General features: G+C 65.5%; 1 protein-coding gene across 5 annotated transcripts in view; it reads right to left on the bottom strand.

The window, feature by feature from the left end:
* Col18a1 (collagen type XVIII alpha 1 chain) overlaps positions 1-21,416 on the bottom strand; it is a 92,628-nt gene that overhangs the window by 19,190 nt on the left and 52,022 nt on the right. For all 5 annotated transcript variants that reach the window (XM_040287140.2, XM_040287141.2, XM_040287137.2 and 2 more), the window contains 13 exons: positions 20,066-20,610; positions 15,012-15,098; positions 14,069-14,128; positions 10,571-10,700; positions 7,787-7,863; positions 4,375-4,560; positions 4,055-4,081; positions 3,288-3,350; positions 3,137-3,214; positions 2,802-2,855; positions 2,489-2,647; positions 1,421-1,483; positions 908-934 (listed from right to left, as the gene is read on the bottom strand). In XM_040287140.2, the coding sequence (XP_040143074.2) occupies positions 908-934; positions 1,421-1,483; positions 2,489-2,647; positions 2,802-2,855; positions 3,137-3,214; positions 3,288-3,350; positions 4,055-4,081; positions 4,375-4,560; positions 7,787-7,863; positions 10,571-10,700; positions 14,069-14,128; positions 15,012-15,098; positions 20,066-20,610 (1,556 nt within the window). The remainder of the gene's footprint in view (positions 1-907; positions 935-1,420; positions 1,484-2,488; positions 2,648-2,801; positions 2,856-3,136; positions 3,215-3,287; positions 3,351-4,054; positions 4,082-4,374; positions 4,561-7,786; positions 7,864-10,570; positions 10,701-14,068; positions 14,129-15,011; positions 15,099-20,065; positions 20,611-21,416) is intronic.

Here is a 21,416-nt window from a genome sequence, read left to right as displayed (position 1 = left end):
AGTGGCACACGGTGTTCTGAGACCCTGAGCCCAGTGCTGGCCGGAAACCAGCAGGAATGTGACCCGTTGCCCTGTTAGAGTAGCAACAGGCCACTCTGCAGAGCCCTCCCCACTGCCCACTGCCCCGCAGGTGCCTGGCGCTGAGCCCAGCCCTGGGCTGCTGCAGCCACGGCCAACCCTGGTCCCAGAGTCCCTCCGGCTGCTCCGCCCTCACACCCACTCCACCCAGGGCTGGTTCCGCCCCCTGCACTCTGGGTTAATCTGCCTCCACCTAGATCCGGGTCGGCACCCACCACGCCCAGCCGAGGAGGGGAGCCCTGGGCGTCTTGGGCATTTCTGGGTGGAGGGTGCTTTGGTGGGGACTGTCCTGGACATCTGTGGAGGTGGCCAGCAGAGGAGAGACCCCGCCCAGCTGGCAGGCAGCACCTCTCCTTCCCAGGGTGCTGTCCCTGCCCCTCTCCCCGGGCAGGCTCACGAGGAGGTGCCCAGGGTCTCCCTGCAGGCTGCTTGGCTGAGTCAGATGAGGGTCCGCAGGGCAGGCCCAGACCTCAGGCCTGAGGAGCAGAGGCTGCCTCCGCCTCCCCTTCTGCCCACCAGAAGTGCGGGCAGGGCTGGGAGTGTCTCCCCGGGAAGCCGTGCGGGGACGCTGGGGTCCTGCTGGGCCTGGGCAGCCCCCACCCTGCGGCTCGCGGCCCCGCGAAGCCCCCCACCCCTGGAGTGCTCACTGACACCTCTGCCCTCGCTTCACCAGGACAGCAGGAGCACCAGGGGAGGCGTGGCCCTGCCCGATTCCTGGCAGCATGGACAGAGCTGGCGTCATGGTCAGCAGCAGGAGCACACTCCCTGACCACAGCACCCCCTGCACCCGCTCGGGGCACTTCCTGGAGAGTGGCACCAGCGTTTGTACCTTGGATCCTGGGGCGCCTGTGTCACCCTGTGGGGAGAAGGACAGCATTACCATGAGGTCCAGGCCAGGGAGGGAGCCAGGGGAAGGCAGGTGCCCCAGGCCAGCTCCGACCAGGGCGGCCATGCTGCCTCCTGGGCCCGTGGGCCCACTCTGGCGTGGGTGGGGCCTGGGGCTTGGCAGGGAGAGCTCCCGCCCAGAGGGGCACGTTTCTAGGCTCCCGGGCTCCCCAGGAGGCCTCCTCCCCCCCCTCCTTCACAGAAATCCCCCCGGGCCACGGGAGGCCTGCCACCCCCAGGAGCTCCGACTCCACCCAATGGAGACGCCAACTCCACAAATGGAGAGTCGGCCTTAAAGCTGTGCCCCTGGCATCGCCAAGAGAGCCCTCCTCGCAGTCCTAAGAGACCCCCAGGCCGAGGCCTGTCCCAGCCTGTCCCAAACGTGCAGGGTCCCTCCACCCACTGGCTCCACGGTGGTGCTAGGTCACGTCCACAGGACCTGTGGCAGGTGACTTACAAGACTGCCTTTCTGGCCCATCTTTCCTGGTGGACCCTCTTTTCCTGGAGCACCCGGGGGGCCCTGCAAGAGAGGAGCCGGTGAGGGTCTGGGTGCCCCCCCCGAAGAGCTGGGGCCGGCTCACAGTCACCTGCACCTCAGGTTCCCAAGAGGCCAGGACGTAGCTTGTCCCTGGACCTGGGACGAGTCCCTCCGCTCACAGGGCACCTGACTTGGCCCTAAGACAACTGCAGGTAGGGCTTGTCCCCATCTCTCTCCTTTCCCAGGGCCAGGGCCTGACCCCAGGGCTTGGCACATGCTAGGCAGGTGTGCGACCTTGGAGCTGCACCCAGCTCTTTTCCTATTTGCCTCTCTAAGCCGCCAGGCTGGGCCGGAACTTGCAGCCCTCCTGCCACAGCCTTCAGGTGTCTGGGATTGCCGGTGTCGCCACACACCCAGCCCCGTCTCTCCTTTTCAAGTTGCCGATCAAATTCAAGAGGACAAGAAGTGAGGGGTCCCGTGGGGCACGGCGGGCACAGTGGTTGGGAATATCATGACGTGCTTCCAAGAGGCTGGCTGGCAGGGGGCCCATTGGGCTTTCCTGGTCACCGGGATGCAGAAGCGTGTCGTGGAAGAAGCCCTGCGTGCCCACTGAATTACGTGGCCAAGGAGCCACACTGCTGGCAGCAATGACTCTGTGGGCACCGTGCAACGGGCAGCAGGCCACAGGGGCTCCACCTGCCCCCAGTGGGCCCTGATGAGGCTCTTGCTTCTCCGTCCCCACCGGAGGCTCACCCCCTCTCCGTCCCCACCAGGAGGGTCACCCCTCTCCATCTGCACTGGGAGGCACTGTGAGCTCAGTGGACCTGCCCAGTCCAGAGAGGTCCACCAACCCATCAGCACCCCCAGGACACAGGGTGGCCCACTCAGGCTCTCTGACCCCAGGAATGGCCCAGATACATGGCCCACCTGGAGGAATGGGGCTGGGGGCCAGGACTGGGGAGGCCAGGTGGCAAGGGGAGGGGCCCAGGTAGGCACTCAACCCCGTTCCCAGCGGACAGGGCCCCACTGGCGGACAGCCAGACTCACCGGGGGGCCTGGAAGCCCAGGGGATCCGTCGCGCCCAGGAACCCCAGGAAGGCCAGCAGGTCCCGGAACATGGGAGCTGTTCATGCCAAAGCGGCCAGGCTCGCCAGGCAGGCCTGGGACACCCGGAGGCCCGGGGGGGCCAGGGAAGCCACGTGGGCCCTGCACAGAGACAGACCATCAGGGCCCACACCGCCCTGCCCAGCGATGACCTCATCCCTGACCAGCCTTGCCCACCCCAGGGTCCCTGCTGGGCCTCTTGGGGGCCACAACCTGTTCCGCCTGCCCAGGGGGAGAGCAGGCAGCTGCCACTCACCCTGAGGCTCTCCAGGTCACCTCCAAAGCCGGAGCCTTCCATGTCAATGAAGGTCTGAGGGGACAGCAAGGGAGGCCTGTCGTTAGGAGAGAGGCCCTGCCCTGCCCAGCACCAGGCTGGCCCTGTCAAGCTGTACCCTGACCACTGCCCACAGCAGACATGCAAAGAGAAGTGAGCAGTACCCTGTACTGGCCCCAAAGACACAAAGGGGTCCAGGGCCACCCGTGGCCACTCAGAGCTGGCCGTGGCCCTGCAAGCCCTGTGAGCCAGAGGAAGGTGGTCCCCCTGGGCCAGACACCAGGAGGCCGTCCCCAGGCCTGAGGAAGAGGACTCACCAGCTTGTCATGTCTGAGGGAGGGTCCTGGTGGCCCTGGGGGTCCTGGGGGTCCTCTCGGCCCGATCCCAGGATCTCCCTGGACACAAGACAGACATGTCACACCAAAGCTCACGGCCCAGAGGCTGGGACGGGGGGCGCTGCACACTCACCTTCTCCCCCTTGGGGCCCATGTCTCCTGGAGTCCCCGGAAAGCCCTGTGGCCCAGTGTCACCCTGGAAGACAGGGTGCTGGGGTCGGCCTGAGGCCCGCTGTCCCGGATGCGCCTCTCCCAGAGCAAGGGACAGGAGTCCAGGGACCAGGATGACCATGTCACCCAGGGCCCCCAGAGTGGGGACTTGAAGGTGGCACGCCTACTGCGAGGGATCCCCTCTGGGCTCACAGGACTGCGCGTGGCATCCCTACCGACAGCGGAGGCTTGGCCACACACACGTGGACGCTCATGCGTGTCCACCCTGTGAACTCGGAGGCTAGGACACTGCTTGTGACCATGCCAGCCAGACCCTCTCAGGCCTCACGCGGCTTCGCCTCCGGGTGGCTTTGCCTCCAGGGGCACAGTGGTCCCCAGTGGCTCCTCTGGCCAGCGGGAAGACCTGCCCCTGCTTTTGGGGCTGGCCGGGGCCCCGCTCTCTGCCTCCTGGGCGGCATAGCCTGTTGGCCAGCTGCTCCCCTCCACCTGCCGCCCTGCGTCCTGTCCTTGGAGGAGGCCCCCCACTCCCAGGCCTGCCCCGCCTCCCTCCGGGCACCTGGCAGTCAGCCCAACGTCCCAGCACCTAAGCGGGATCCTCCAGCACTGAGACTGGAATTTTCTTCACCGAGTGAAGTTGCACTTTGGAGACGCTTTCTCTGCGATAGCCCCGGCTGGGTCTAAGGCCTGACACCGTGATAACATCTGGCTCAGAAAGAAAAGCAGACTTACGGGCTTTCCGTCTTCCCCGGGGTCTCCCTGGAACGTGAAAGAGAATCCGTTAACCCAGGGCCACCCTGCAGCGCCTCCCGGAGTCTGAACACAAAAGCGCACCTCAGCCCCAGAACCACCCTCTCCCACAGTGAGGCGCCCTGCACCGGAGCTCAGGGGGCGGGGGCTGCTCTCCCCAGGTCCTGCCTCCCGCACCCCGACCCCTTCCACCTCCCGTCCCAGGAAGATGGCTGCTTCTGGGCACCCAGGGTGCTGCTGCTTGGCCTGAGCCACTCTCACCAGCCCCACCTCCAGCCAGACCACGAGTGGACAGTACTCACCGGCTCACCGTCCCTTCCTGGGGCACCATCCTTCCCTGGTGGCCCTGGAGGTCCCGGGGGTCCCTGTGCCCCAGGGACAGGCTGTGCATTGGAACCCTGCACCACTGGGCCTGCAGGACCTGGAGGACCGACGGGGCCAGGCAGGCCCTGAACTCCCGGCTCACCCTTTTGTCCCTTCAGGCCTCCCTGCAGACAAAGACAGGAGACGGCTACGGTGACCTGCCCCAGTTCTTCTCCATGCTGGGGCCACAGAATCCTAGAAAGGGCACACAGGGTGGACGTGCAGAGGACACGGTGGACGTGCAGAGGACATGGGGTGGACGTGCAGAGAGGACAAGATGTGGACATGCATAGAGGACATGGGGTGGGCATGCAGAGGACACGGGGTGGACGAGCAGAGAGGACACGGGGTGGACATGCACAGAGGACATGAGGTGGACGTGCACAGAGGACACGGGTGGGCATGCAGAGGACATGGGGTGGACGTGCAGAGAGGACAAGATGTGGACGTGCATAGAGGACATGGGGTGGGCTTGCAGAGGACACAGGGTGCATGAGCAGAGAGGACACGGGGTGGACGAGCAGAGAGGACACGGGGTGGACATGCAGAGGACACAGGGTGGATGAGCAGAGAGGACATGGGGTGGACGTGCACAGAGGACATGGGGTGGATGAGCAGAGAGGACACGGGGTGGACGTGCACAGAGGACACAGGGTGGACGTGCAGAGAGGACACGGGGTGGATGTGCACAGAGGACATGGGGTGGGCATGCAGAGGACACAGGGTGGATGAGCAGAGAGGACACGGGGTGGACGTGCACAGAGGACACGGGGTGGACGTGCACAGAGGACATGGGGTGGACGTGCACAGAGGACACAGGGTGGACGTGCACAGAGGACATGGGGTGGATGAGCAGAGAGGACACGGGGTGGACGTGCACAGAGGACACAGGGTGGACGTGCAGAGAGGACACGGGGTGGATGTGCACAGAGGACATGGGGTGGGCATGCAGAGGACACAGGGTGGATGAGCAGAGAGGACACGGGGTGGATGTGCAGAGAGGACACGGGATGGACGTGCAGAGGACATGGGGTGGACGTGCAGAGAGGACACGGGGTGGACGTGCAGAGAGGACACGGGGTGGATGTGCACAGAGGACATGGGGTGGATGAGCAGAGAGGACATGGGGTGGACGTGCACAGAGGACATGGGGTGGGCATGCAGAGGACACAGGGTGGATGAGCAGAGAGGACACGGGGTGGACGAGCAGAGAGGACACGGGGTGGACATGCAGAGAGGACACGGGGTGGACGTGCAGAGAGGACACGGGGTGGGCTTGCAGAGGACACAGGGTGGATGAGCAGAGAGGACACGGGGTGGACGAGCAGAGAGGACATGGGGTGGACATGCAGAGGACACAGGGTGGATGAGCAGAGAGGACACGGGGTGGACATGCAGAGAGGACACGGGGTGGATGTGCACAGAGGACACGGGGTGGACGTGCAGAGAGGACATGGGGTGGACGTGCACAGAGGACATGGGGTGGGCATGCAGAGGACACAGGGTGGATGAGCAGAGAGGACACGGGGTGGATGTGCACAGAGGACACGGGGTGGGCATGCAGAGGACACAGGGTGGATGAGCAGAGAGGACACGGGGTGGACGTGCACAGAGGACACGGGGTGGACGTGCAGAGAGGACACGGGGTGGACATGCAGAGGACACAGGGTGGATGTGCACAGAGGACATGGGGTGGACGTGCACAGAGGACACGGGGTGGACGTGCAGAGAGGACACGGGGTGGACATGCAGTGGACATGGGGTGGACGTGCACAGAGGACATGGGGTGGACGTGCACAGAGGACATGGGGTGGATGTGCACAGAGGACACGGGGTGGGCTTGCAGAGGACACAGGGTGGATGAGCAGAGAGGACACGGGGTGGACGAGCAGAGAGGACACGGGGTGGGCATGCAGAGGACACAGGGTGGATGAGCAGAGAGGACATGGGGTGGACGTGCACAGAGGACATGGGGTGGACGTGCACAGAGGACACGGGTGGGCATGCAGAGGACACAGGGTGGACGAGCAGAGAGGACACGGGGTGGACGAGCAGAGAGGACACGGGGTGGACGTGCACAGAGGACATGGGGTGGACGTGCACAGAGGACACGGGTGGGCATGCAGAGGACATGGGGTGGACGTGCAGAGGACACAGGGTGCATGAGCAGAAAGGACACGGGGTGGACGAGCAGAGAGGACACGGGGTGGACATGCAGAGGACACAGGGTGGATGAGCAGAGAGGACACGGGGTGGACGAGCAGAGAGGACACGGGGTGGACGTGCACAGAGGACATGGGGTGGACGTGCACAGAGGACACGGGTGGGCATGCAGAGGACATGGGGTGGACGTGCAGAGAGGACAAGATGTGGACGTGCATAGAGGACATGGGGTGGGCATGCAGAGGACACAGGGTGCATGAGCAGAGAGGACACGGGGTGGACGAGCACAGAGGACACGGGTGGGCATGCAGAGGACATGGGGTGGACGTGCAGAGGACACAGGGTGCATGAGCAGAAAGGACACGGGGTGGACGAGCAGAGAGGACACGGGGTGGACATGCAGAGGACATGGGGTGGATGAGCAGAGAGGACACGGGGTGGACGTGCACAGAGGACACAGGTGGACGTGCAGAGAGGACATGGGGTGGATGTGCACAGAGGACATGGGGTGGGCATGCAGAGGACACAGGGTGGATGAGCAGAAAGGACACGGGGTGGACGTGCACAGAGGACACGGGGTGGACGTGCACAGAGGACATGGGGTGGACGTGCACAGAGGACACAGGGTGGACGTGCAGAGAGGACACGGGGTGGATGTGCACAGAGGACACAGGGTGGATGAGCAGAGAGGACATGGGGTGGATGTGCACAGAGGACATGGGGTGGGCATGCAGAGGACACAGGTGGACGTGCAGAGAGGACACGGGGTGGATGTGCACAGAGGACATGGGGTGGGCATGCAGAGGACACAGGGTGGATGAGCAGAGAGGACACGGGGTGGACGAGCAGAGAGGACATGGGGTGGACGTGCACAGAGGACATGGGGTGGGCATGCAGAGGACACAGGGTGGATGAGCAGAGAGGACACGGGGTGGACGAGCAGAGAGGACACGGGGTGGACATGCAGAGGACACAGGGTGGATGAGCAGAGAGGACACGGGGTGGACGAGCAGAGAGGACACGGGGTGGACGTGCACAGAACACAAAGGCTGTGTGTTCGAGCACAGGGTAGACAGGGCATGGGGCGGGGCATGGGCCTCGAGGGGCTCTGTTAGGATGACAGTGAGTGGAGCTGGAGGTGCCCAGGGCACTGGGTCCCCAGGATCAGGGTCACGGGAGTGGCCTCACCCTTTCCAGGCTGCTTCCAGGGCGCCGGGCACTCTCATCCCTAGTGCCATCCAAATCCGAGCCAGGGAGGGTCTGAGCTGCAGAGAGGCAGCGAGGCGTGGTCAGCCTCCAGCCCCAGGCTCTGCCCTCCTGCTCTGGGCTGTGCTGCCCCAGGGGCGCTCCCAAGCAGAGCCTGGGGCTGGGGTCGGTGCAGCATCCAGGGGACAGTCCCCAACCTCACCAGCCCGCAGCATTCTAAGCAGCCGCACAGAGCCTGCCCACGGAGAGCGCCACACTTACTGCCCTCCCAGCCCTTCATCTACCAGAGCCAACAGGAAGGGCCCACGGCCTTCAGCCAGACCAGGCCACCGCAGTCACCCACGGCCTCCCCGCCTCCTTCCCTCGCTCCCTCCCTCTCCCAGACCTCTCCATCACCTCTCTTTCAGAGCCACCTGAGAGTCTGTGGCACCGATCACGATGCTGCTCTGTGAATGCTGTGGCCTCCCCCAAGCGAGGACCTCAAGACTTGTCCTCCATAGGCCAGTGGCCACCATCAGCAAAGCTCAGGCTGACCTGCGCTGACCTGCCACACAGCCCTGTTTCCCGCTGGCCCCTCAGTGTCCTTGTGGCCTGTTCTCTGGGACAGTGCTGGGGACCCAACCAGGCTCACGCCTGGTGCCATCTCCTCTCCTGCGGCGTACAGTTGTGGTCAGCAAACTGCTTCCCTAGGCCGAGCCTGGCCCAACCCGTCGCTTGCTTTTCCCAGGTTCACAGAAACAAAAGGCCCCAGGGCCACAGGAGCCACGCAGAGGGAGCCGCAGAGCAGCGCTGGCCCCTTCCTCTGCCCTCCCCAGCCGGAGCGGCTGCTGCCACCAGCCGGGGGCACACACGGGCGGGCCCTCCCAGCTTCGGGGTCTGGGCAGCCTCTGCCCAACCACGCTGGCCCGCAGTCAGCAGGGAAGCGCCCCAGGCTTCCTGGGTGCCAGGTGCTGCCACGTCCTGAGGCCCTCGGGGGATCTCAGCACCTCGGCTGTACCCGTGGCCCCCACCCTGGGTCTGAGTCGGTGCCCGGACACTGGTCCTCGGCTGAGCGTGCTGGCGGCGGCATCCAAGGCTCTTTAGCGGCACAGCTGCCAGTGGCCTCCCAGGGCAGTGCAAGCCACTGGCCAACCCTGCACCTGCCCTGCACCTGCTGCCCAGGAAGGCCTCGGGGTGGGGCTCCCTGGAACCCTCAGGAGGCTTCCTCCTTCACAGCCCCAAACCAGGGGCTGCCCTGACACTGTGGCCAGGTGAACAGATGGACGAGTGGTGGCCTCCACCACAGAGAACCACGCAGCACGAGAACAGGGCCAGGGGCGGCTGATGACACCGGCGTGGACACGTCTTGAGTAGGACGCACTAAGAAGCCCACACGGCAATGCCCGCCTGAGTGACTCGCGGTCGTCACTACCTGGAGAGCTGCTGGGACGGGTGGCTGGGGCCACCCAGGGGCAGCAGGGGCCCAGGGGCTGCAGCGTCCACTGTTCCCGTGGGGTGGCTTCACGGGCAGACAGAGGTCAGAACCCCTCAAATGGCATGTCGAAGTGTGTGCGGCCGGGCCATGTGGACTGTACCCAACAACAACGCAAAGGGACCCCGGCCAGGCCAGGCCCCCCAGGGCATCGGGGACACAGGCCCAGCCAGGGGGCCCGGCTCTGCCAGCGCCCTGCAGCCCAGAGCCTCCCGGAAGAGCCCGCGCTCGGGTCCGCCCCAGGCCCAGCCGCTGGCACCCCCAGGACTGAGGGGCGGGCGTGGTGCCGAGCGCCAAGCCGTGGGCTCCTAACTGCCCTAGACAGTGAGCGCCCCAGACAGTCACTGTGCTGGGCTGAGGTGCCGCAGGCCTGCCCTGCAGGTCCAGCCAGCGGGCGTCCACGGGGGAGCCGCAGGAAGTGAGGGAGAGCAGGAGGCCAGGGCCACAGCAGGGTTGCCTGTCCCTGCCCACTCGAGGTCCCCAGCCAGGAGGACAGTCCATGCCCTGCCAGGTGCAGAGCAGGGGGTAGGGAGGTGCCCGTCCCTCCAAGACCCCACCCGAGGGTCCCCAGCCAGGGGGACAGTCCATGCCCTGCCAGGTGCAGAGCAGGGGGTAGGGAGGTGCCCGTCCCTCCAAGACCCCACCCGAGGGTCCCCAGCCAGGGGGACAGTCCATGCCCTGCCAGGTGCAGAGCAGGGGGTAGGGAGGTGCCCGTCCCTCCAAGACCCCACCCGAGGGTCCCCAGCCAGGGGGACAGTCCATGCCCTGCCAGGTGCAGAGCAGGGGGTAGGGAGGTGCCCGTCCCTCCAAGACCCCACCCGAGGGTCCCCAGCCAGGGGGACAGTCCATGCCCTGCCAGGTGCACCACACCCACAGACGCAACATACATAGGCCACACACACACCACACACACACACCACAGATCATACACTACACACACCACACACACACACACACACACCACAGTTCACACACTACACACACACACACACCACAGATCACACACTACACACACCACACACACACACACACCACAGATCACACACACTACACACACACACACCACAGATCACACACTACACACACACACACACCACAGATCACACACTACACACACCACACACACACACACCACACATCACACACACCACACACACACACACACCACAGATCACACACTACACACACACACACCCCACAGATCACACACTACACACACCACACACACACACACACACACACACACACACGCGTGCGCGCGTGTGAGCTCAATACCTCTCTCAGGAGAGTCTTACCTCCTGGAGGAGCCTCTGTGGTGCCTGCCCTGATCTCTTCACTTCTAGAATCTTCCGAGCCACTGCCGCTGGCCAAGGGGGGAGAGGTGACCGGGGGAGGCTGGGGGAGGCTGGGTCTCAGGGCCACGCCCTACGGAGGGGAGAGGAAGAGGGTCCTGTGCATGTGCCCAGCAGCCAGGCTCGATGGCGGGCTGGGAATGGCTCCATGTGGGCGTCCGCGGGTTAGAGAGCCCACTGTCCACGAGGAGGCGCTGCAGAGCCCTGGGCTCAGGGTGGCTGGGCTGTGGGGGGGTGTCGGCCCCCCGCAGGTCCCCAACCCCAAGCCTCTGCGTTCTGAGCACCAGGGACAGAGGCCCCTTGGTTGGTGGGGACCCGGGAGGGCCAGACAGTGCCACACAGCAGTGTTCCAGGGGACCTGGGGTGATGTCCTCCTTAGGGTCACAGTGGGACTATCTGCCTGGCCCAGCCTCCAGCACGGTGCTACCAGGGTGCAGCAGCCTGCTGAAGACCACCTCCCTGGATCCCCGTGGCGGTGCTACGGCGAGGACACAGACTGGCCGTGGCCAGCAGCCTCCCAGCCATGCTGTGTGGCCTGCCTCCTGGGACAGCATTGGTGCCGTGGCTCATGGACACCCAACTGCTGGCCCCACAGAGCCCCAGGCCTGTGGGGGGACACCATGGGCCTCCTGGGACCCTGCCACCTGCTGGTCCCACAGAGCCCCAGGCCTATAGGGGGACACCAGGGGTCCAGGCCCTGTACCTCCTGGGACAGGGCTCAATGTGGCTCCTCTGCTTGGCTGGGCCCCTCAGGAAGACCCTGTGGCCCCTGAGGAGAGGCCCCTCCTGGACGTGCAGTATAAAGCCTGTCTGTTCCCAGGCCATCTACGAGCTAATGGGCAACAGGAGGCCAAGGGCACCCCAGGCCAGAGGGTGGGACCAGGGCCTGGCCTAGGGCCACTCACCAGGACAAGAGGGTGGGACCAGGGCCTGGCCTAGGGTCTCCTCACCAGGGCCAGAGGGTGGGACCAGGGCCTGGCCTAGGGTCTCCTCACCAGGGCCAGAGGGTGGGACCAGGGCCTGGCCTAGGGTCTCCTCACCAGGGCCAGAGGGTGGGACCAGGGCCTGGCCTAGGGCCCATCACCAGGACCAGAGGGTGGGACCAGGGCCTGGCCTAGGGCCCCTCACCAGGCAGAGGGTGGGAACAGGGCCTGGCCTAGGGTCTCCTCACCAGGGCCAGAGGGTGGGACCAGGGCCTGGCCTAGGGCCCCTCACCAGGCAGAGGGTGGGAACAGGGCCTGGCCTAGGGTCTCCTCACCAGGGTCAGAGGGTGGGACCAGGGCCTGGCCTAGGGTCTCCTCACCAGGGCCAGAGGGTGGGACCAGGGCCTGGCCTAGGGCCCCTCACCAGGACCAGAGGGTGGGACCAGGGCCTGGCCTAGGGTCTCTTCACCATGGCCAGAGGGTGGGACCAGGGCCTGGCCTAGAGTCTCCTCACCAGGGCCAGAGGGTGGGACCAGAGCCTGGCCTAGGGCCCCTCACCAGGGCCAGAGGGTGGGACCAGGGCCTGGCCTAGGGCCCCTCACCAGGGTCAGAGGGTGGGACCAGGGCCTGGCCTAGGGCCCCTCACCAGGACCAGAGGGTGGGACCAGGGCCTGACCTAGGGCCCCTTACCAGGGCCAGAGGGTGGGACCAGGGCCTGGCCTAGGGTCTCCTCACCAGGGCCAGAGGGTGGGACCAGGGTCTGAACTAGGGCCCCTCACCAGGACCCGAGGGTGGGACCAGGGCCTGGCCTAGGGTCTCCTCACCAAGACCAGAGGGTGGGACCAGGGCCTGGCCTAGGGCCCCTCAACAGGGCCAGAGGGTGGGACCAGGGCCTGGCCTAGGGTCTCCTCACCAGGACCAGAGGGTGGGACCAGGGCCTGGCCTAGGGTCTCCTCACCAGGACCAGAGGGTGGGACCAGGGCCTGGCCTAGGGCCCCTCACCAGGGACAGAGGGTGGGACCAGGGCCTGACCTAGGGTCTCCTCACCAGGACCAGAGGGTGGGACCAGGGCCTGGCCTAGGGCCCCTCACCAGGACCAGAGGGTGGGACCAGGGCCTGACCTAGGGTCTCCTCACCAGGACCAGAGTGTGGGACCAGGGCCTGGCCTTGGACCTCTCACCAGGGCCAGAGGGTGGGACCAGGGCCTGGCCTAGGGTCTCCTCACCAGGACCAGAGGGTGGGACCAGGGCCTGGCCTAGGTCCCCTCACCAGGGACAGAGGGTGGGACCAGGGCCTGGCCTAGGGCTCCTCACCAGGACCAGAGGGTGGGACCAGGGCCTGGCCTAGGGTCTCCTCACCATGACCAGAGGGTGGGACCAGGGCCTGGCCTAGGGGCCCCTCACCAGGGCCAGAGTGTGGGACCACGGCCTGACCTAGGACCCCTCACCAGGGTCAGAGGGTGGGACCAGGGCCGGACCTAGGGCCCCTTACCAGGGCCAGAGGGTGGGACCAGGGCCTGGCCTAGGGTCTCCTCACCAGGGCCAGAGGGTGGGACCAGGGCCTGGCCTAGGGCCCCTCACCAGGGCCAGAGTGTGGGACCACGGCCTGACCTAGGACCCCTCACCAGGGTCAGAGGGTGGGACCAGGGCCGGACCTAGGGCCCCTTACCAGGGCCAGAGGGTGGGACCAGGGCCTGGCCTAGGGCCCCTCACCAGGACCAGAGGGTGGGACCAGGGCCTGGCCTAGGGTCTCCTCACCAGGACCAGAGGGTGGGACCAGGGCCTGGCCTAGGGCCCCTCACCAGGGACAGAGGGTGGGACCAGGGCCTGGCCTAGGGTCTCCTCACCAGGACCAGAGGGTGGGACCAGGGCCTGGCCTTGGACCTCTCACCAGGGTCAGAGGGTGGGACCAGGGCCTGGCCTAGGGTCTCCTCACCAGGGCCAGAGGGTGGGGACAGGGCCTGGCCTAGGGTCTCCTCACCAGGACCAGAGGGTGGGACCAGGGCCGGGCCTAGGGTCTCCTCACCAGGGTCAGAGGGTGGGACCAGGGCCTGGCCTAGGGCCCCTCACCAGGACCAGAGGGTGGGACCAGGGCCTGGCCTAGGGCCCCTCACCAGGGCCAGAGGGTGGGACCAGGGCCTGGCCTAGGGCCCCTCACCAGGACCAGAGGGTGGGACCAGGCCCTGGCCTAGGGTCTCCTCACCAGGACCAGAGGGTGGGACCAGGGCCTGGCCTAGGGCCCCTCACCAGGGCCAGAGGGTGGGACCAGGGCCTGGCCTAGGACCCCTCACCAGGGCCAGAGGGTGGGACCAGGGCCTGGCCTAGGGCCCCTTCACCAGGTCGGAGAGCGCACCTCTGGAGCATCGAGGCCAGTGGACATGCCCTCAGCGTGCCCCATTAGCATGAGCACACGGGGAATCATGCCAAGGTGTGCATGCCCCCTACAGCGGGGCTGGGCTGATCAGGGCCAGAGGCCTGCCCTGTGCCCATGCGGAGGTCCCACCTGTGCAGCTACTCACCGCTCCCTCCCTGCGACGCTGGTCCTCCTCCTCCAGGCCACTTCCAGCGTCTCCTGATGCCTGCAGATTGTGGGGAAGCGCAGAAGGAGGTGTGACCACAGCCCACCCCAGCCCAGCAAGGCCGGGAAGCCACAAGGCCATTTGAGTGTCCGCCTGTTGGTCAGGCAGACGTGTCTAAGCTGACCAAGTGGACCGTCCTGCAGAGGATGGCTAGGACCCACGGCTTTCCTGCCGCCTGGCCACCGTCCTTGGCTGCCGGGGGGAGACCAGGGGCAGGCAGGTGCTCAGGAGCAGCCCTCCCCCACTGCCTGCACAGGTCAACAAGCACGGAGTGGACTTGGCCTCTGAACAGAGTCCTACACTGGATGGCCTCTGCTCTCCACTGCGCCCCTGGCTGGGCCAGCAAGGCCCAAGGGGTGGCCCTTGTCTCTGCCAGGGTGTTGTGAACTTCACCCAGCATCTGGGCCCACCAGTGACCTCCGCATCAAGGCTGGGGTTGAGTGCCCACAGCCTGAGCAGCCCGCAGGCAACACCTGGAGCCAGCGTTTGTCCTGGCTACTGGCTAAGATCCGACCACATCCTGGACTTCCCTCCAGGCACAAAGCAGTAGCTTCATCACACACACACGGAAACGCAGCCGTGAAGTGGTAACAGGTCTGCCCATCGCCAGCCACGGCCGGGCTCAGGGGAGTGGACACTGGGGTTGTTCCTTAGGTGCTGCGAGTCTGAGTGCAGCCCAGGTGCACTCTCCAGGCTGCCAGTGACCTGCTGGGGCTCCCCACGGCATCCTCAGGTCTGCTGTGTTCCGGGGTCACCAGTGGGAAGCTCAAGGCCAGCAGCAAGGACCAGCTGTCCCCGGCTCCTGGCACCCAATGCACATCTTGGGGGACTTTCCCCAGCCCCACCCTCCATGGGGACCTGTCCCAGTCCCGTGGTCACTCACCCCATCCTCGTCATCGTCCTCCTGGTCCAGGCAGCGCAGGGGGCTCACCTGGGGGTCCCCCCGCACCGTCAGCTCTGCGATCATTCCCTAGACACAGAGGGTGAGGGGTCACCGTGGCTCCTGGGCGGGCACCTGGGTGCAGAGACCCAGACTCCTGCTGGCCCCAGGCCCAGCCTGGAGCGCCTGAGCCCGGCCCCAGCACCTCGGGATGGCGGCTTCCTCAGCCACACAGGCTGCTCAGGTCACCCGCCGGCCGGTGCGGGAGGCCCGGATCCTGCGGCCTCTCTTGGCCAGGTTCCGAGTGGCAAGAAGACCCAGGAGAGAGCTCTCATCCCTGTCCAGGGCCTGGGGAGGCCACCCTGGCACCACCCACCACAGACACCTGGGCTGGGGGCAGGGAGGGGCTAGGCACCCCTGCCCTGGAGCACACAGGATGAGCGTCCTGGAGGACAAAGCCCTGGCCCAGCAGCCCTGGTCCTGGTTTGGGTCAGGCAGGCGGTGATCCTTCAGGAAGTGCTAGAGGTGTCCTGCCTCAGGACCTGGGCAGGACCAGGTGGACTTTGCGCACAGGGCCACCTTTCCCACTGAACACCACCCAGCCTCACCCTGGCGACAGCCACCCGGGCAGCCTCACCAGCACCCTCGGGCTCCCTGGGCAGGCGCCAGGCAGGGCTCTCTGTGTGGTCTCTAATGGGGAATGCCACCCAGGACCCCAGGACGAGGATGGGGCTACACTGCGGGGTGACCAGACAGGCCCCAGGACACAAGCCAGGCAGGTGGACAGGACAGGACAGCAGGCCTCCAGCGTCCTGAGCTGCAGCGCAGAGGGTCTGCAGCGGAGCTGCTGGCGGGGCCCTGGGGCTGCAGCGCCACATCAGAAACCCGGCGAGAGGTGGCCGGGTGCCAGGCCTCCACGCCAGGCGCCCACGACCCAGCCGCCAGCATCTCTGCCTGCGCCAGCACCCCCGTCTTGGAGCTCACTCTGGGAGGACCTCTCCATTGTGCAGCAAGTGTCCACACGCTCCTTCCAGCATCTCCTTAATGTTTCTACTTGTCACCTGAGCAGAGACCACAGCTCATGGACTCGGAGATGCACATTTTGACCACTGTCATACTGAGAGGACTGAGGGCAGGGGTCAGCTCGCTTTCCATAACGCTGACAGTCAACAGGTGATCTGAGGGGCAGGTGGCCCCAACTCAGGGCCAGGGCAGCAGAGAGGGGCCAGGGCCGAACGCTACATCCCACCAGGGACAGAGGGACAGGCACTAGACAGTGAAGGGAGAGGTGAGGGGTGGCCAATCCAACCAGGGATTCTGGGAGCACAACTGTCACGGAGGGCTGGCCAGTGCCCGTGAGGCGTGGGGCGTGGGCACACGTGTGGCGTATGCACACTTGTGTGATCACATGTGCACTCGTGGGAGGTGTGAAGAGCATGGAGCCAGGCGCCTGCCCACACATGGGAGCCCACACCACCCAGGCGCCAGGCCCCTCAGGGGGGACGTGGGAGGAGGGGCACTTCCTGCTGGTCAGCTCCAGGCCGGCAGTCTGGCCTGGAGCAAGGTCCAGGATGTCTCCACCCACGGGGACCTGCTGCAGCGTGGCCCATGCCAGCGACTGTCACCAAGTTTGAGAACCTCCCAGGGAAGGGAGGGTTGGATTAGAGAAGTGCTTCTCGGCTGTGGCATGGCGGGGGGAACAGGGGTGGGGTCCAGGATGGAGGGGGCCGGGGCTTCCCCCCACATGTGCCCAGCCCTGGGCCCTGAGCGCCCCCGCAGACCAGCCCACCACGATGTGGCTCCTTCTGCAGGGCAGCTGTGCCTGCGGCTGGGAGCCTGCAGGGGGCGCCAGAGCACAGAGTGTGGCCCGCAGCCCTGCCCCCCCCCCCCAGGCGGTCAGTGGGGAAGAAGTCAGCAGTGCCCCGTGGACACCCAAGGACATGGACACTGAGGGTCAGAGAGTTCCACTCGTCACCAGGCCCGAGAAGTCCTCACACCACGCTGCTCACAGGCCGCAGCTTCAGTCGCGGGCGTGGTGTGGACTGCCTGTGGTTTCCCCTCCCTCTGCCCATGGCCCTGTCTGGGGTTCCCCTGTGTTCTGGGGTGGCCCCTTGCCCCCAGCCCTTGGCCTGGAAATGCCGCCTCCTGGCAGAGAAGGGTGGAGGCCAAGGAGCCCTCCCCCTGTGTGGCGGTGCCTCCCTGGTGCTCCTTGATGCTTCCATGCCTCCCTGGTGCTCCCTGGTCCTCCCTGGTGCTCCCATGCCTCCCTGGTGCTCCCTGGTCCTCCCTAGTCCTCCCATGCCTCCCTGATCCTCCCTGGTCCTCCCTGGTGCTCCCATGCCTCCCTGGTGCACCCATGCCTCCCTGGTGCTCCCTGGTCCTCCCTAGTCCTCCCATGCCTCCTTGATCCTCCCTGGTCCTCCCATGCCTCCCTGATCCTCCCTGGTGCTCCGTGATGCTTCCATGCCTCCCTGATCCTCCCTGGTCCTCCCTGGTGCTCCCATGCCTCCCTGGTGCTCCCTGGTCCTCCCTGGTGCACCCATGCCTCCTTGATCCTCCCTGGTCCTCCCATGCCTCCCTGATCCTCCCTGGTGCTCCGTGATGCTTCCATGCCTCCCTGATCCTCCCTGGTCCTCCCTGGTGCTCCCATGCCTCCCTGGTGCTCCCTGGTCCTCCCTGGTGCACCCATGCCTCCCTGATCCTCCCTGGTCCTCCCATGCCTCCTTGATCCTCCCTGGTCCTCCCATGCCTCCCTGATCCTCCCTGGTGCTCCTTGATCCTCCCTGGTGCTCCTTGATCCTCCCTGGTCCTCCCATGCCTCCCTGGTGCTCCCTGGTGCTCCCATGCCTCCCTGATCCTCCCTGGTCCTCCCATGCCTCCCTGATCCTCCCATGCCTCCCTGATCCTCCCTGGTGCTCGTGATGCTCCCTGGTCCTCCCTGGTGCTCCCTGGTGCTCCCAGGCCTCCCTGGTCCTCCCTGGTCCTCCCTGGTGCTCCCATGCCTCCCTGGTCCTCCCTGGTCCTCCCTGGTGCTCTCTGATCCTCCCATGCCTCCCTGGTGCTCCCATGCCTCCCTGGTGCTCCCATGCCTCCCTGGTGCTCCCTGGTGCTCCCATGCCTCCCTGGTGCTCCCTGGTGCTCCCATGCCTCCTGGTGCTCCCTGGTGCTCCCATGCCTCCGTGGTTGGGGGGGTCTCAGCTGCAGTAGGGCAGCCAGGTCTCCTCTGCTCTCTGCTTCCCAGCTGGGTGGCTCTGGCCACCAGACAAAGCTCGGTTTGCAAAGCCGGCCTCTCTGGCTGCCTCTCCTGTGGTCCTGCAGTCCCTTCTCACAGCACCCCTCTGACTCCACCATGCAGTTCAGTGAGGACCCTGCATGCTGGGCGTCCTGCCTGGCTGTCCTGTCCAGGCCCTGCACTGTGTGGGCGGAGCTTCGTAGCACAGCTGGACTCTCTGAGCCCCAGGTGACAGAGGGGCCGAGTGTCCTCGTCCACAGGGGATTCCCAGGAACCCCAGCCTCCTGGGCGCCCACAGCTCTGAGCTTGTTTCTGCCAAACTTGTCAATCACACGACTCAAATGACCCCTTCCCAAGAGTCTGAACAGACCTGTGCCAAACAAATCTGTCTTCTACCAAAGCGAGCCCCACCCCCTCTGCCAGACGCAGGACCCTGGAACCCCCACTTCCACCTCCCAACCATCAAAGGTTCTGCTAGTCACAGGTTTTCCCAGACCAGAAGAGATCCTTTCAACATCCCAATGGTTTTTAAAACTCAAAGATGCTGATGGCAAACTAGGAAATGAGATTTACAGCCACGAGACCAAGGACCGGTTTCTTTCACGCATGACGAGGTTGTACAAATCAATGAATGTTGGACCTCCCTACTCCCCACAAAAGAAGAACATCAACAGTCAGTCACCAAAAACAGGGAATAAAAATTATGGTGGGAACAATATAAAAGTTTGCCTCCACCACCAGTCCAAGAAGTGGACACACTCGGGTACCGCTGGCCACCTGCTTCGCACAGTGCTGGCAAGGCCAGAGACGAGGCCGCCTCGCTGCTGGGCACCGTGCGCGCCACAGCCTGGGCCCCAGGCCCCATGAGCATCTTTCCTGTTAAGGTGTGAAAGACGCACAAGACTCAGGGGACACTCCAGCCACCCAGCTGTGCCCGGCAGGGGTTCCACCTACTGTCCTGGCCAGAGCTACTGCCCCAGTCAGTGTGAGGATCAAAAGGAAAACCCAAGGAGGCCCAGCTGGTGTCAAAGTCCGGTGGCTCCTAGCCCTGGGGGCTAGAAGTTCCTGCCAAAGGCTAAAGGTCAGCTTTCAAAGCCAGAGACACCAGGCCTCAGAGCCACGTCAGACAAATGGCCCTTGTCAGTCCATAATGACTCTCTGTCCCTGGGGACGTGGCCTCACTAGCACACACAGGGACGCTTGTCTGGAGCACTGGAACTTGGGTGTGGTCAGTGCCCGCGGGGGTCACCCACATGGCTCTTCCCAGGAGACAGGGACTCCAGCTAACCCCACACTGGGCTGTGGCACATCTGCTAAAACAATAACCAGCCCACAACTGACCGGGCCGTGGGTGAACCGTCCACCCCTCCAGTGTGCCCTCCTGGAGGGCGATGCCTGAGGCCAACACAGCCTCAAACCCCTGAGGGCTCTCTAGCCAGGGCTCTGAACTTCCATTTTGCAGCTCGGGGCTGGGCCTGGACTTGGCCACGCACCCACCTGACCAAGCCTGGACTCAGCCCACTGCAGGTCCCAGCCCACGCCTGAGAAGGGGCCCCTGACTGTGGTGGGTGGGCGTCCCACTGTGAGATGGTCCTAAGAGGCCCTCCTCGGCTGGACCCCAGGGTCTCAGAGAAACTCAAAGGCCCAGGCGACCTTCTAAGGCAACAATGGCCAGAGGAGGACCAAGGACCTGATGGCCGGCCCCAGAGACCGGCTGGCCCTGGGGGGGAGGTGGCTTGGCTCCTCCAGCTGCAGCACCAGACAGAAGAGGCCTGTGGCCCTGTCCCAGCTGGTCCACCCCCACCTGCAGGACGGAAGGGCCTACCTGGAACTTGTCGGGGTCGGCTCCCCCGGCCTGCCCCACAAAGAGGCCAGCGCCAGGCTCCAGCTCCAGGCCCCGTGGAGACCGAGCAAACGGCAGCCGTTGGAACTCCTCGCAGTCCACGTACAGAGCCACAGAGCTGCCGTCCACGCTGAGCGCAAAGCGTGTCCACTGGCCCACAAAGGCAGGCAGGCGGAAGCTGGCCGCTGTGCGGGTCTGGCTGTCGCCCGGCTGAGTGTAGAGCAGTGAGATGTCCTGGTGCCCATCACGCACCCCCGAGAGCTTCACGCCCACCAGGACCACGGCCTGCGCTGCGTCCGTGAGGGCAAACAGCACCCCGGGGCTCTCTGTGGTCGGTCGGATATGGAACAGCAGCGAGAAGTCAGGGAAGAAGGGGCTGGGCACGCGGTACTGGGCCACCTGGCCGCTGTTGGTGTCTGGTCCAAAGACGTAGGCTAGCCCGACGTCGGGGTCCTCCATCTGGGAGATCTGCTGGGGCGGGGGCTCTCCAAGGAGTTGCGGCAGCCCCACCTCCTCACGGACACTGTCTGCAAAGAGAAGGAGATCTGGTGAGGGGCACGTGAGGGGGCAGGGAGCTGGGCGCGCAGGACCGAGGGCCTCCCGACGTCTGCCGTCCAGTCCTCTGGGCTCTGCACCTGGCACCTCCTGGACATCACCTAGCTCATCCAGACTAAAACCACGTCTGCAGGGGGCATGGCGGCCACGGGCGGGGGACACAGGGCGAGGAGCTAGGACGCAGCCCCACCCACACCCCTGCTCCGACCTCTCCCTGGGTAAGAAGGGAGCAGGGACAAGACCCAGCCGCTCCCTGGCCAGCTGCGCTGGGAACCGGCCTGGGAGCAAGAGACTCCTGGGGACGCAGGGTGTGGACGGGGCTGCTCTCCGGCTCACTGGCTTCTGAGTGGAAGCCGCAGCGTGGAATCCTGTCCCCGACTTGGGAGTCGGACATGGAGTGGCGACGCTGGCGGTGTGCTGGGCGGGCGCCCCAGGCAGGGTGGCCATTCTCACTGGGGTGCCGCCATCACCCACGGGGGCATGCAGACTCCCAGGGACTGCCCCACTGTCCCGAGTCCCTAGTGCCCCATGATTCGCTCATCCACTCTCCACGCTCAGGCCCGCTTGGCCCTGCCTGGAGTCAAGAGCTTCTGCCATTCGACCTGAGACCCTCAGGGAGCAGCCTCGCCGCGGGAGCCCAGGCTGGGGACGCAGCCACAGACACCCCTTCCTACAGGAGGTCACGGCCGTCCTGTCCACGATGGCTCCTGGGCCTGCACTGATTCCCCGAGGCTGAGGTCCCAGGGGCTGGGGTATCAGGAGCTGGGAGCAGCAGACA

This window comes from Ictidomys tridecemlineatus, chromosome 3, assembly GCF_052094955.1.
Source record: "Ictidomys tridecemlineatus isolate mIctTri1 chromosome 3, mIctTri1.hap1, whole genome shotgun sequence".
NCBI lineage: Eukaryota > Metazoa > Chordata > Mammalia > Rodentia > Sciuridae > Ictidomys > Ictidomys tridecemlineatus.
This window is presented reverse-complemented; position numbering and strand designations above follow the sequence as displayed.